At 45.1% G+C, this 15,209-nt stretch overlaps 1 protein-coding gene across 1 annotated transcript in view; it reads right to left on the bottom strand.

Annotated features, from left to right (window-relative positions):
• Nucleotides 1–216: 216 nt before the first annotated feature.
• LOC103036435 (mucin-16-like) overlaps nt 217–15,209 on the bottom strand; it is a 53,813-nt gene continuing 38,820 nt past the window's right edge. Inside the window, exons 42-64 of the mRNA XM_049469398.1 lie at nt 8,961–15,173; nt 8,576–8,769; nt 8,387–8,481; nt 8,117–8,247; nt 7,897–8,021; nt 7,664–7,781; nt 7,365–7,577; nt 7,073–7,243; nt 6,810–6,947; nt 5,920–5,969; nt 5,673–5,805; nt 5,056–5,138; nt 4,306–4,432; nt 3,923–4,113; nt 3,742–3,832; nt 3,513–3,642; nt 3,102–3,283; nt 2,613–2,768; nt 2,335–2,468; nt 2,006–2,139; nt 1,791–1,885; nt 830–1,043; nt 217–717 (exon numbers count right to left, since the gene is read on the bottom strand). Coding sequence (XP_049325355.1) covers nt 629–717; nt 830–1,043; nt 1,791–1,885; nt 2,006–2,139; nt 2,335–2,468; nt 2,613–2,768; nt 3,102–3,283; nt 3,513–3,642; nt 3,742–3,832; nt 3,923–4,113; nt 4,306–4,432; nt 5,056–5,138; nt 5,673–5,805; nt 5,920–5,969; nt 6,810–6,947; nt 7,073–7,243; nt 7,365–7,577; nt 7,664–7,781; nt 7,897–8,021; nt 8,117–8,247; nt 8,387–8,481; nt 8,576–8,769; nt 8,961–15,173 — 9,207 coding nt within the window. The 3' untranslated portion in view covers nt 217–628. The remainder of the gene's footprint in view (nt 718–829; nt 1,044–1,790; nt 1,886–2,005; nt 2,140–2,334; nt 2,469–2,612; nt 2,769–3,101; nt 3,284–3,512; nt 3,643–3,741; nt 3,833–3,922; nt 4,114–4,305; nt 4,433–5,055; nt 5,139–5,672; nt 5,806–5,919; nt 5,970–6,809; nt 6,948–7,072; nt 7,244–7,364; nt 7,578–7,663; nt 7,782–7,896; nt 8,022–8,116; nt 8,248–8,386; nt 8,482–8,575; nt 8,770–8,960; nt 15,174–15,209) is intronic.

Below are 15,209 nucleotides of genomic sequence, written 5' to 3'. Positions count from 1 at the left end.
CCTGTCTGGGAAACCAACCCTGAGTCTGTGGTTGAGTCATTGTTTGGGTCATTTCTACTGCAGTGGGTGTTTGGCTCCCTCTCCTGGACTCAGATGATAATGCACACAGATCCCCTAATGCTGGGAAGTAAGTAAATATTACATTTGTACTGCAAGACTTGTGAGTAATCACACAATCGGTTACTCTAAAAACTGATACAAACTGAGAGAACTCACTGAGATAATAATTAATAATAATATCATTTATTGAGATTGAAAAATAATTTTCGTAATAAAGATTACATTAATAAGAAATCATTATTCAACATTTCATCATGCATATATAATAATCACATTAATTTTGTTTCTCACTTAATTGAACTTGTTAATTACATCCCAGTCCAGTATTCATGTTCATAATCAGTTCAGAATGTTAGACCTATAATTCCAAAAATCATAAACACAGATCAGATAAATACAGATATAATATATGCATCATTTTATCATCGTTAATACACCAATTGAATTAATTAAATAATCTAATAAAGAAAAAATAGTATTTCCTATAACTGTAGATATATTAATATATTATGTAATAGATACTGAGACACATTAATAATTTGATAAGTTAATATATTATGTGTGATGATTATGGTAGTATCTGCAGTGTGATGGTCAGCAGTGCTACACACAGAGTGATGAACCACGGTCCTGAACCACGATGAACAACAGCTGATCCTGAAACAGAGAAAAGTTACAGTGATGATAATTAACACAGAGTACTGTGCAGAATGGTAGAGTAATGATAATAATCATCTCAGATGGACTCTTCAGATGGACAGTGCCTTACCGTGTGTCGTGGCAGCGACTGTCTGGCCAGTTGCGATGGTGCTCGCGGAGGTAACTGGGTCTGCTTTTCCGCCGATCAGATCGATACCCAGCACCGCTAATTGATACTTGTACCACTGATCCACCCAGGACTGAACCTCTGTAGAATTCTCAAACAGCTTCAGATCAGGCAGATTCACCCCCAGGAGATCACGTACCGTCGTCACGCTCAGAGCCTGAAACACAGGGGTATAAATTAAGTTAATTGACATCATAATCGTAAAATTCAGGGACATGGTGGCAATAGGACAAGCACATTCGCCCAAGCATTCATGTCCCCAGCAAGTTCCACGGGTCCTGCTGGGCGACACCAAGGCATTCCCATTTTAGTTCAGAGATATAATCCCTCTAGCAGTTCCTTGATGGATCTTCTTCAACATTTACAGTGTGTGGTTCTTAGCTCTTCCTTTGTCAAATTCCTTTTATGTGCTAATTAAACTCATTTTCTCTGATAACATTATCATTTCACCACACACTTTCTCCTCATAGCGAACCCAAACCCTTGTCTCCCAACAACTTCTGGGTCTCTTATAACATTTCTGATATCCTGTTTCCTGATGCTGATGCCAAATTTCTAACATTGGTTAAAAATTGGTGCCGTGACCCGGATGGCGAGTAAATGTCATTTCAAACATTTCCAATTTTCTCCAGATAAAAAGTGAAAGTAAAAGTGATGTTCTCTGAAATGAGAAATGTGCATCACTGCAGAAGCTTGTTATCCTTTTTGGAGAGACAGTTTGTTTTGTTTTGTCTCTGAAATGAGAGACACTTTGTTTTGTTACTGTTGAAATGTAAAAATTGTTACCAGGATCCTCTCTGAAATAAAATGAGTTTGTTAGTGCTGGTAGTGTCAGGGCTGGGGCCATTTAATAACCCCAGGAATTAGGTGCAATATAACTATAACTGATCAGGTGTATTCTTACTGTGAGTGCAGCAGGATTCAGACTCCTGAAGGTGCTGATGTCCATGCTGATGTTCTGAGTAGAAAGAGCTCTTATATCATCCTGAGGTGATCCACCTAAACACAGAAATGCATGTTTATTCAATAAGTAAATAAATACCTTATTGTAGGAAAAGAGTATTTGTTGCACATCAATTGAAACATATACTTGACTGTAAGTAAAGAAGTGGGTATTACCTAAGTAGAGGCTGATGAGTTGGTAGAAGGTTGTTGGGTCGTTGCGTTGGCTGCTGAATGAGGAGTTGGCGATGCTGTACAGAGCTGATTTCTGCTCTATAGAGCATGAAGAGATATTCATAGGCTTTGCTCTCCTGTTAAAAAAAAACAGATTGAGTGTGTTTTACAGACAAGCCTCAAACTCTATTTAGACAAAATATTATAATCACATTACAGTGTTTGCGGCTAATATGTTAACTGTTAGCTGCTATCTTCCAAGCAAAATATTTACTTTGAGAAGATTCAGCCTCACAGTTTAAGTTTTGTTATTTAGATTTATCTGTACTTACCCCAGATTATCAGCAGTGATGGTCTTGAGGACGCTGACGTCCAAAGAACAGAGGTTGGAGCCGATTGCATTTAGTTCAGCAGTTCCCAGAGTGTTCCCCTCCACACTGAGATACTTCATAATCACTGCTTTACTCTGTAATACATACAAACATATATTTAAAATGTTTTCATGCACTTAAACAACACAACAAAAGATATGCGAATTACAGCTGTTTTAAGACAGGTCTCCATGTTCCTGAATCCCCCCACCACAAACATATAATCATAAAGATGATACCTGTTCTGAGGTCCAGTTTCCCTTATTTGGGCTCATCAAAGAAGACAGTGTATCAATAGTGGTGATGTCCCATTTGCTGATGTCATCAACAGTGGCCATGAAAGATGTGGAGCCCAGTAGCTGCACCACACTATCTGGAAGTCCTGTTGGGAACAACTAAAACACAAACAACAAATGCACATCAATAACAACCAGCATGAACTACAAACACTACAAAACACATTTAGAAGTCTTTCTATTTTTAAACTTTCAATGGAAGTCCATGTAAAAAGAGTTTTTTTCAGGTTTTTTAGGTATTTCTATTGGTCTGTTTATCAAGAAATTTTGGAACATTATGAGAATGAGTTTGTCTGTTCAAATTATGCAGTAAACTAAAAATCAACAAAAATAGAGATACCCAGAGATGCATGAACAAAGCCAGAAATGCCACAAACACAATTCTTATCTAGTCTACACTGTTACTACTAACAGTACTCAGTAAAAACTGACCTGGTTTAACTTGTTCAGGATGATGGTCTGGAAGCTGGTGTCCACCACTTTATCAGTGATGGAAGCCAGGTTGTCCCTGAGGACAGCAATCTCCAGACATGCATCAAACTCTGCAGCGTTGTAGCCAAAAGGAAACGATGGATCTGCAATAGTTGCTTCAGTGATGTTGCCTGTTAAGCACACTATCAGAAACAGAAACAGGGCAGAAGTTTACATACAGAATAAGACAATTCTGGACAATTCAGTTTTGTGTAAAATTTATTTTACACATCAAGCTTTTCTGAGACAGGGTCCAGACATTTGACTTAGTCTTCATAAGGCAGTGGTTTAGTAAGATAGTGTTTCATTGTCAGACTTGAGTAAGCAGTATTGTGTCGGTGTGTTTGTGTTGATACTGTAGTGCCCTGATACCTGTTATTGTGCGTCGAATCATTTTTGTATTAAAGTTTATTTCTGTAGTGAAACTCTTTAGTTTCGCGACGTCAACCTTCTGACTCCTCAGGAATGGGACAAAGGACTTCAGAAACGCTGTCTTTGTAGTCTTCAACACACACAAAAAAGTAAATTACACACAACATCTAACACATCAGTTGTACAATATTAAACAAAGAGAAAGTAATTAAATGAACAGAATACATACTGAGCTAAAAGCAGCCCAGAAGTCTCGTTTCAGGTACAGGGGAAGGATGCCCAGCTGATCTAGTGTTTTTTGATTCCATGTTAAACGATTTCTAAAAAGAAAAATGGCATTTTAACAATGAAAGACAAAGCTAACTTCAGACCACAAGTACAATGTGCACAAAACTTAAAGTCTTCCTCACCCGTATGGAGTGTTTCCAGAGAATAGCAGTGTCTGTATGGCGGTGACCTGAGCGTCAGAAATATATCCACAGTTCTTCAGATTCTCCAGGATGAGTGGATCAGAGTTCTGGATGTAGGATGGGTTCAGTGTGCAGATCATATTACCCAGAACCCCCACCTGATCCTTGTTCAGGCTAGTACCAGTTATGCCCTGCAAAAAGTAAAACAGGGTACTTTAAATATGTATCATATTATACATTATACAATATATCTGTGTGTGAACAAATTTGTTATTTCAATTCCAGCTGTACAAGTCAGGAAAATGTGTTCCCTATTGCTCCCTGTGAAATGAAAATTTGTTTTTGTGCCTGTTTTTCATTAAACAAGTATATTTGTGCCTTACCAGACAATCCTGTGCACTCTTGAACAAGCTGGATGGTATTTTGAGTAAGCTGGAGGGAATGGAGAAATCTGCTGCACCCAAAGCAATGAAATATGATCTGCACTTTGTTTTTGGCACTTTAGAATAACTAAAACACAGAAAAACACAATATACATAAGTAAACAGGACAGAAAATGAAGATTAACTGATTAACTGTATGACAAACTGAGACAATATTGCTAAATGAAAAGAAGGCATTGGTCTATGTCTCTGGCTTACTGGTGCACATTTGGACAGAAGTGGAGGGTTCATTCCTCTATAACTCTGAAGCATGCCCCTTTACCATGATGAAACACTTCATCTTAATATCTTCCTAAATGTCTACAGTCTGTTGTTAGTTCTATTGCTTATTTAGGGTTAAAATAAAAAAGTGTTACTTATTAAAGTGTTATAGTAATATTCTCCATGAGCAACTGCAGAACTTGCTGGTTGTGGGCTACAAATTAACCAGTTATTGTTTTAAAAGAAGATAAACCGCCTCTTCATGAAAGAAAACTGAAGCATTCATTAAGCCAAATGGCATACACATAAATTCGTAATAGCCTGTATAAGGAATAAAAGCTGCCCACAACTCATCTCTTTCTGGACCAGAACCATATAAATCAGAAATACATACATAACTACAGTCTTACATGTGTCTGTTTTAGTACTTTTAATTGCAGTTTGCTGCTAGGCTTTTCAATAGTGTTTATGTGCATGATTGATACACACCTGTAGTAGAGAAGCATGTCGGATGGCATATCAGTGAAGCTCAGAGTTAAGTCATCTTTTACATAGTTGTACATGCAGATAAGCTGTAACAGAAATCACAGTGTGAATTGCATCAGTACTACCAGATTTAACTTTTGTAGGCTTCAATAACATAACACTAACACATTTTGGAATAACACTACATTTGTTGCTAAAGCAATAACTTATCAGGACCATTTTTAATGCCAGAGCAATCTCTACAGAAGACCAAATTTAAAGTGATGATATAGTGGCTATAGTCATGCAGTCCTACCAAATATCACTCTGGCAGAACAGTAACATTTCCTCGCCCCAATAGTGGTGCTAAAGAAATGTTTGATGAAGTAAGTAAACACATAAATGCTCTTGGGACAGTGGGCTTCTAAAGCAACTGCATAAAATACCACAGCCATCAATCCAACACACTGCAAACCTACCTGACACTTGATTTAAACCACAGGTGAAAAGCTAACCTATGCTTTTGTGTAGAATCAGTGATAGTGTCAGTAATGAAAATTTGAAATAGGGCAGTCGAGTTTGAGTGAATTCATACTAGTTCAGAAGGAATATGAACTGGGTGAGCATGAGAGTGTATCTACCTGAGACTCTTTCAGAGCAACCTTGTTCCTGTCTGTTCGTGGTCTACAGGCTTTCACCAGCTGTTTGATCTTCTGCAGTGGTAGACTTCGGGCTGAAGTGCAGGTGAATCCCTGCAGTATTGATTCTGACAGCCTGCAGAGGGAGACAGATAGACACAGAAAATCTGAATGCCACAGTTTTCAGATGTGATACAGGCAATGAAATGTCTCACATTTTAAAAGCATGTTGTCCTTGATTTAAACTTACTCTTCCATATTGTTACTGGCACTGGCTACTGGACCAAACAAAACCACAGCCTAAAGAAAACACAAACAGGCTTTTAATCATGTCATATCAATTTTACAATTTCAATTGGATTTTATACACTCACCATGCCTATATGCTCATGCATTAATCAAATTACCAATCATGCGACCAATTGTATGGTAGCAGTGCAGTGAATAAAAAATTAGCAACTTCAGGTGTTATTCACATCAACCATCAGAATGAGGTTAAAGACAATCTCAGTAATTTTGAGCATGGAATGGTTTTTGGTGTCAAATGTTCTGGTAAGATTATTTCTAAAGCTGATGATTCTCTGAAATTTAGAAATTATTGGTATTTTTGGTTCAAAATTTTCATTTTTGGTTGTTAGTAGAGATTTCAAACTGTGGCAAAAAATCATATGATATACCATTACACAAACTGTACCAGCCTAGAATGTTGACACAAGGTACTGTAGGTTGGATCCATGGATTATTAGGTTTAAGGCAAATTTAGGCCCTATCATCTGAAGAGAGGTTGCTCAGCAGAAATCCATATTGAAATTGAAAAAAGACCTGGGCCACAGAAGACAGCCTAGTCTGATGAATCTGATAAGCACAGATAGTAGGGTCAGATAGCTTAACATCGTAAACCCAAACTTGTGTGAACTGTCCAAACAAGTGAAGTTAATGGCAAGCTAATGATCATTAATACCAATCATCCATTTTCTGGAGACCACAGTTGGTTTAAGCATTGTTGATGACCATCTGCATCCCATCATGACCACAGTTTACCATATTATGGTTTACCCAGTATTGGTTTAGTCTTATTTATCTTATTAAAGTTCTTGTCTGTTGAGGGTTTAACCACTGTGAAAGTGTATGTTCAGTTACCTGTTCTTGTTTCCAGATCTTCAGGTTAATTAGTGTAACATTAGTGATGGTTAGAGATGAAAGTAGCACAGGTGGGATAAATGAAGCCAAAGCATCTGGAACATTCTCTACCACTTTGGTCACGTCTATAGAGATAATCTGAAAAAAGGAAAACAAAACTGACTTATGTTGAAATTTGTGAACTTCTATAGGTTACTACAACCTTTCTAGGTTGTGTAAATGAACAAAATCTTGTCAAAAGTAAGTATGTCTGTAAGTGTTACCTGCTTGACATATGTCTCTTGAACAATCACTGGTGCAGAGAGAATGTTGTTGATGAATGTTGGATTACGGGATATAGCCAGAAGCTGAGTGGATGAGATGCTGTTAATTGTTGCTGAAGGAACGCCTCCAATGAGGGTGCCCAGAGACACCAGAGAAGATCCGCTGTTGATCTGTCAATCACAAAATCAGCATATCAGATTTATGTCTTGTAAAGCAATGAACCATAGCTAATGTAACTAATACGCAAAATGCAGGTAAAACTTTCGAAAATAGGTAGCAGTTTACACTCACGTTGAATCCTGCAATAGTGATGCTCTGGATGAGGGCATTGGCCTGACCCTGGTTCCAGCCGGGGACGATGCTGAGTGTAGGCAGAGTGCTGTTAATCACAGTAGGGGTTGTAGAACTTATCTGACCCTGTGTCAGACCAACGCTCTGGTTTCCAAGAGTCTGGATGATAGTTGTTGACAAAGTGGGAAAGTTTGCTGCCAGAGCTGCTGTAACCTGAGATAAGAGAAGGATTATTGGTTAAACGCTTAAAACACATTGAGCACTTACATCTTAGGAAAATAGACAAAGTAGTCAATTACCTCTGGACGAATTTGTGTGCAGAATGTGTCGAGGCTTCCCATGATAGTCTGGACATCTAAAAGTCCAAGAGATGTAAATGCAGATCCTGGAGCTCCACACAATAGCACACCAAGCAACCTACAAAGCCAAAAATAAATAGATTAATTAATCAACTACAGCATCTTACCTTGGGGTTGAAGGCTGGATTCTGGATGTATAACTCATGCTGCAGTATTCAGTGTGTAGGTGTTACCTGAGGGGGCTGAATGCAGGGTTCTGGATGTATAACTGGGAGCTGTAGTATTTGGTGACGTCGGCTGAAATTGCTGTGTTGTTAAACAGCTGGAGATTCTGAGGGTTTTCCAAGAACACACCGATCTACAGAACACAATCAAATATCAGTGACCTGTAAAACAAGTATGTCTGATTGTGCAAGGAAAGTGTGTGTGGGGAGGGGGGGTGATCTTTGTTACCTTGTTGTCTGATACAAAGGACTGGAGGTCAGTGAGGGTGATGAAGGTGATGAAGAATCCAATGTTGTTAGAAAACCAGGCAGTGGAGTTCAGAAGGGGATCAGAGGAGTTATAACAGCGTGGAGATCCATCTACAAGATACAGATATGCTCACATACATAAACCACAGACACACGTTTATATATAAACTTAATAAATGTGTAGAGACTCCAGAGTACAGATGAACATACAGAGGGAGAGATAGAAAGAGATAAATGTAGCTGTGCTTACCACTGCTTTTCAGATAAGACTTTATAGAGCTGTAGACATCAGCTGGGGTGAAATCAGTGCCTGAGAAATTATAGTTGTTCCCCAGAACTGAAACCCTGATCAGAATAATAATAATATGTTATTTTTAGATCACAGAAAGATTTTTAACGATGATAGAATGATTTAACACCACACCAAACACAGACTCACAGTTTCCTGTAGGACAGGCAGGAGGCGACGCTGAGTTGAGTGGAGTTGATGAGCTGAGAGCTGAGGAAGGGCAGGTACCGACCCAGTCTGACATTAAACCACTGATCCACCTCATCCTGAGACGACGCACTGAGAGCACGAGACCAAACACATGCCAACGTCTGCCTGCCCACAGCTGCAGATACAACCGGCTCCTGCACAGAGATCCAGAGGGAGGAAAGAAGAGATAGAGAGAGGAATGGAGAGAACAGAGAGCTTTAAATATGGATTACTGCATTAAATACATCTGAAAGAGTCAAACTGAGGGAGAAACAGCAGGACTGAATGAATGAAGAAGACTGAGAGTAAAGGTAGAGGGAGAAAGAGGGGATGAACACAGGTGTACCTTCTCCAGGTACTGGTCGATACTGTTGTAGTTGTTGAGGAACGTGCAGAAATCTGATGTAGTGGTGGTGCTGTCAATAGCTGTGGTGGTGGTTTCAGCAGCAGTGGTGGTGGTTTCAGCAGCTGTGGTGGTGGTTTCAGCAGCAGTGGTGGTGGTTTCAGCAGCTGTGGTGGTGGTTTCAGCAGCTGTAGTGGTGGTTTCAGCAGCAGTGGTGGTGGTTTCAGCAGCTGTGGTGGTGGTTTCAGCAGCAGTGGTGGTGGTTTCAGCAGCTGTGGTGGTGGTTTCAATAGCAGCTGTGGTGGTTTCAGCAGCTGTGGTGGTGATTTCAACGGCAGCTGTGGTGGTGGTTTCACTAGCAGTGGTAGCAGTGGTTTCAGCAGCAGTGGTGGTGGTTTCAGCAGCTGTGGTGGTGGTTTCAGCAGCAGTGGTGGTGGTTTCAGAAGCAGCAGTAGTGGTGGTTTCAGCAGCAGTAGTGGTGGTTTCAGCAGCAGTGGTGGTGGTTTCAGCAGCTGTAGTGGTGGTTTCAGCAGCAGTGGTGGTGGTTTCAGCAGCTGTGGTGGTGGTTTCAGCAGCAGTGGTGGTGGTTTCAGCAGCTGTGGTGGTGGTTTCAGCAGCAGTGGTGGTGGTTTCAGCAGCTGTGGTGGTGGTTTCAATAGCAGCTGTGGTGGTTTCAGCAGCTGTGGTGGTGGTTTCAGCAGCTGTAGTGGTGGTTTCAGCAGCAGTGGTGGTGGTTTCAGCAGCTGTGGTGGTGGTTTCAGCAGCAGTGGTGGTGGTTTCAGCAGCTGTGGTGGTGGTTTCAATAGCAGCTGTGGTGGTTTCAGCAGCTGTGGTGGTGATTTCAACGGCAGCTGTGGTGGTGGTTTCACTAGCAGTGGTAGCAGTGGTTTCAGCAGCAGTGGTGGTGGTTTCAGCAGCTGTGGTGGTGGTTTCAGCAGCAGTGGTGGTGGTTTCAGAAGCAGCAGTAGTGGTGGTTTCAGCAGCAGTAGTGGTGGTTTCAGCAGCAGTGGTGGTGGTTTCAGCAGCTGTGGTGATGGTTTCAGCAGCAGTGGTGGTGGTTTCAGCAGCTGTGGTGGTGGTTTCAATAGCAGCTGTGGTGGTTTCAGCAGCTGTGGTGGTGATTTCAACGGCAGCTGTGGTGGTGGTTTCACTAGCAGTGGTAGCAGTGGTTTCAGCAGCAGCAATGGTGGTGGTTTTAGCAGCAGTGGTGGTGGTTTCAGCAGCAGTGGTGGTGGTTTCAGCAGCAGTGGTGGTGGTTTCAGCAGCTGTGGTGGTGGTTTCAATAGCAGCTGTGGTGGTTTCAGCAGCTGTGGTGGTGATTTCAACGGCAGCTGTGGTGGTGGTTTCACTAGCAGTGGTAGCAGTGGTTTCAGCAGCAGCAGTGGTGGTGGTTTTAGCAGCAGTGGTGGTGGTTTCAGCAGCAGTGGTGGTTTCAGCAGCAGTGGTGGTGGTTTCAGCAGCTGTAGTGGTGGTTTCTGCAGCAGTAGCGGTGGTTTCAGCAGCAGTAGTGGTGATTTCAGCAGCAGTAGTGGTGGTTTCAGAAGCAGCAGTAGTGGTGGTTTCAGCAGCAGTAGTGGTGGTTTCAGCAGCAGTGGTGGTGGTTTCAGAAGCAGCTGTGGTGGTGGTTTCAGGAGCTGTAGTGGTGGTTTCTGCAGCAGTAGCAGTGGTTTCAGCAGCAGTAGTGGTGGTTTCAGCAGCAGTAGTGGTGGTTTCAGCAGCAGTGGTGGTGGTTTCAGAAGCAGCAGTAGTGGTGGTTTCAGCAGCAGTAGTGGTGGTTTCAGCAGCAGTGGTGGTGGTTTCAGAAGCAGCTGTGGTGGTGGTTTCAGCAGCTGTAGTGGTGGTTTCAGCAGCAGTGGTGGTGGTTTCAGCAGCTGTGGTGGTGGTTTCAGCAGCAGTGGTGGTGATTTCAGCAGCAGTGGTGGTTTCAGCAGCAGTGGTGGTGGTGGTTTCAGCAGCTGTAGTGGTGGTTTCAGCAGCAGTGGTGGTGCTTTCAGCAGCTGTGGTGATGGTTTCAGCAGCAGTGGTGGTGGTTTCAGCAGCTGTGGTGGTGGTTTCAATAGCAGCTGTGGTGGTTTCAGCAGCTGTGGTGGTGATTTCAACGGCAGCTGTGGTGGTGGTTTCACTAGCAGTGGTAGCAGTGGTTTCAGCAGCAGCAGTGGTGGTGGTTTCAGCAGCAGTGGTGGTGGTTTCAGCAGCAGTGGTGGTGGTTTCAGCAGCTGTAGTGGTGGTTTCAGCAGCAGTGGTCGTGGTTTCAGCAGCAGTGGTGGTGGTTTCAGCAGCTGTTGTGGTGGTTTCAGCAGCTGTGGTGGTGGTTTCAGCAGCAGTGGTGGTCGTTTCAGCAGCTGTGGTGGTGGTTTCAGCAGCTGTAGTGGTGGTTTCAGCAGCTGTGGTGGTGGTTTCAATAGCAGCTGTGGTGGTTTCAGCAGCTGTGGTGGTGATTTCAACGGCAGCTGTGGTGGTGGTTTCACTAGCAGCTGTAGTGGTGGTTTCAATAGCAGCTGTGGTGGTTTCAGCAGCTGTGGTGGTGGTTTCAGCAGCAGTGGTGGTGGTTTCAGCAGCAGTGGTGGTGGTTTCAGCAGCTGTGGTGGTGGTTTCAGCAGCTGTAGTGGTGGTTTCAGCAGCAGTGGTGGTGGTTTCAGCAGCTGTGGTGGTGGTTTCAGCAGCAGTGGTGGTGGTTTCAGCAGCTCTGGTGGTGGTTTCAGCAGCTGTAGTGGTGGTTTCAGCAGCTGTAGTCGTGGTTTCAGCAGCAGTGGTGGTGGTTTCAGCAGTAGTAGTGGTGGTTTCAGCAGCTGTGGTGGTGGTTTCAGTAGAGATGGTGGTGGTTTCACTAGCAGCTGTAGTGGTGGTTTCAGCAGCAGTGGTGGTGGTTTCATCAGCTGTGGTGGTGGTTTCAGCAGCAGTGGTGGTGGTTTCAGCACCAGTGGTGGTGGTTTCAGCAGCTGTGGTGATGGTTTCAGCAGCAGTGGTGGTGGTTTCAGCAGCTGTGGTGGTGGTTTCAATAGCAGCTGTGGTGGTTTCAGCAGCTGTGGTGGTGATTTCAACGGCAGCTGTGGTGGTGGTTTCACTAGCAGTGGTAGCAGTGGTTTCAGCAGCAGCAGTGGTGGTGGTTTCAGCAGCAGTGGTGGTGGTTTCAGCAGCAGTGGTGGTGGTTTCAGCAGCTGTAGTGGTGGTTTCAGCAGCAGTGGTGGTGGTTTCAGCAGCTGTGGTGGTGGTTTCAATAGCAGCTGTTGTGGTGGTTTCAGCAGCTGTGGTGGTGATTTCAACGGCAGCTGTGGTGGTGGTTTCACTAGCAGCTGTAGTGGTGGTTTCAGCAGCAGTGGTGGTGGTTTCAGAAGCAGCTGTGGTGGTGGTTTCAGCAGCTGTAGTGGTGGTTTCTGCAGCAGTAGCGGTGGTTTCAGCAGCAGTAGTGGTGGTTTCAGCAGCAGTAGTGGTGGTTTCAGCAGCAGTGGTGGTGGTTTCAGAAGCAGCAGTAGTGGTGGTTTCAGCAGCAGTAGTGGTGGTTTCAGCAGCAGTGGTGGTGGTTTCAGAAGCAGCTGTGGTGGTGGTTTCAGCAGCTGTAGTGGTGGTTTCAGCAGCAGTGGTGGTGGTTTCAGCAGCTGTGGTGGTGGTTTCAGCAGCAGTGGTGGTGATTTCAGCAGCAGTGGTGGTTTCAGCAGCTGTGGTGGTGGTTTCAGCAGCAGTGGTGGTGATTTCAGCAGCAGTGGTGGTTTCAGCAGCAGTGGTGGTGGTGGTTTCAGCAGCTGTAGTGGTGGTTTCAGCAGCAGTGGTGGTGGTTTCAGCAGCTGTGGTGATGGTTTCAGCAGCAGTGGTGGTGGTTTCAGCAGCTGTGGTGGTGGTTTCAATAGCAGCTGTGGTGGTTTCAGCAGCTGTGGTGGTGATTTCAACGGCAGCTGTGGTGGTGGTTTCACTAGCAGTGGTAGCAGTGGTTTCAGCAGCAGCAGTGGTGGTGGTTTCAGCAGCAGTGGTGGTGGTTTCAGCAGCAGTGGTGGTGGTTTCAGCAGCAGTGGTGGTGGTTTCAGCAGCTGTAGTGGTGGTTTCAGCAGCAGTGGTGGTGGTTTCAGCAGCAGTGGTGGTGGTTTCAGCAGCTGTTGTGGTGGTTTCAGCAGCTGTGGTGGTGGTTTCAGCAGCAGTGGTGGTCGTTTCAGCAGCTGTGGTGGTGGTTTCAGCAGCTGTAGTGGTGGTTTCAGCAGCTGTGGTGGTGGTTTCAATAGCAGCTGTGGTGGTTTCAGCAGCTGTGGTGGTGATTTCAACGGCAGCTGTGGTGGTGGTTTCACTAGCAGCTGTAGTGGTGGTTTCAGCAGCAGTGGTGGTGGTTTCAGCAGCTGTGGTGGTGGTTTCAGCAGCTGTGGTGGTGATTTCAACGGCAGCTGTGGTGGTGGTTTCACTAGCAGTGGTAGCAGTGGTTTCAGCAGCAGCAGTGGTGGTGGTTTCAGCAGCAGTGGTGGTGGTTTCAGCAGCAGTGGTGGTGGTTTCAGCAGCTGTAGTGGTGGTTTCAGCAGCAGTGGTGGTGGTTTCAGCAGCAGTGGTGGTGGTTTCAGCAGCTGTTGTGGTGGTTTCAGCAGCTGTGGTGGTGGTTTCAGCAGCAGTGGTGGTCGTTTCAGCAGCTGTGGTGGTGGTTTCAGCAGCTGTGGTGGTGGTTTCAGCAGCTGTAGTGGTGGTTTCAGCAGCTGTGGTGGTGGTTTCAATAGCAGCTGTGGTGGTTTCAGCAGCTGTGGTGGTGATTTCAACGGCAGCTGTGGTGGTGGTTTCACTAGCAGCTGTAGTGGTGGTTTCAGCAGCAGTGGTGGTGGTTTCAGCAGCTGTGGTGGTGGTTTCAGCAGCAGTGGTGGTGGTTTCAGCAGCAGTGGTGGTGGTTTCAGCAGCAGTGGTGGTGGTTTCAGCAGCTGTGGTGGTGGTTTCAATAGCAGCTGTGGTGGTTTCAGCAGCTGTGGTGGTGATTTCAACGGCAGCTGTGGTGGTGGTTTCACTAGCAGTGGTAGCAGTGGTTTCAGCAGCAGCAGTGGTGGTGGTTTCAGCAGCAGTGGTGGTGGTTTCAGCAGCAGTGGTGGTGGTTTCAGCAGCTGTAGTGGTGGTTTCAGCAGCAGTGGTGGTGGTTTCAGCAGCAGTGGTGGTGGTTTCAGCAGCTGTTGTGGTGGTTTCAGCAGCTGTGGTGGTGGTTTCAGCAGCAGTGGTGGTCGTTTCAGCAGCTGTGGTGGTTTCAGCAGCTGTAGTGGTGGTTTCAGCAGCTGTGGTGGTGGTTTCAATAGCAGCTGTGGTGGTTTCAGCAGCTGTGGTGGTGATTTCAACGGCAGCTGTGGTGGTGGTTTCACTAGCAGCTGTAGTGGTGGTTTCAGCAGCTGTGGTGGTGGTTTCAGCAGCAGTGGTGGTGGTTTCAGCAGCAGTGGTGGTGGTTTCAGCAGCTGTGGTGGTGGTTTCAGCAGCGGTAGTGGTGGTTTCAGCAGCAGTGGTGGTGGTTTCAGCAGCTGTGGTGGTGGTTTCAGCAGCAGTGGTGGTGGTTTCAGCAGCTGTGGTGGTGGTTTCAGCAGCTGTAGTGGTGGTTTCAGCAGCTGTAGTCGTGGTTTCAGCAGCAGTGGTGGTGGTTTCAGCAGTAGTAGTGGTGGTTTCAGCAGCTGTGGTGGTGGTTTCAGTAGAGATGGTGGTGGTTTCACTAGCAGCTGTAGTGGTGGTTTCAGCAGCAGTGGTGGTGGTTTCAGCAGCTGTGGTGGTGGTTTCAGCAGCAGTGGTGGTGGTTTCAGCAGCAGTGGTGGTGGTTTCAGCAGCTGTGGTGGTGGTTTCAGCAGCAGTGGTGGTGGTTTCTGCAGCAGTGGTGGTGGTTTCAGCAGCAGCAGTGGTGGTGGTTTCAGCAGCAGCAGTGGTGGTTTCAGCAGTAGTAGTGGTGGTTTCAGCAGCTGTGGTGGTGGTTTCAGCAGCAGTGGTGGTGGTTTCAGCAGCTGTGGTGGTGGTTTCAGCAGCAGTGGTGGTGGTTTCAGCAGCAGTGGTGGTGGTTTCAGTAGAGATGGTGGTGGTTTCACTGTCAGTTATGGAAGTACTGGTAACTGGAGCAGATGTAGAGGTGTTGATATCATCTATACCCCCCTGCAGGTCAATATTCAGGGTGTTTAATTCAGACTGTTTCTGCTGAGCCACCCAGGCCTGAATTACTGAAGATTCCTCAAACGTCTTCAGATCAGCAATGTTCACCCCCATCAGATCCTGCACCGTGCTTACACTCAGGTCCTGTAACACACACCCATTTCCTTTCAGTTCAAAACT

The sequence above is a fragment of the Astyanax mexicanus genome, chromosome 21 (genome assembly GCF_023375975.1).
Source record: "Astyanax mexicanus isolate ESR-SI-001 chromosome 21, AstMex3_surface, whole genome shotgun sequence".
NCBI classification, from domain to species: Eukaryota; Metazoa; Chordata; class Actinopteri; order Characiformes; family Acestrorhamphidae; genus Astyanax; species Astyanax mexicanus.
The sequence above is the reverse complement of the archived record's forward strand: the minus strand, read 5'-3'. Positions and strand labels throughout refer to the sequence as shown.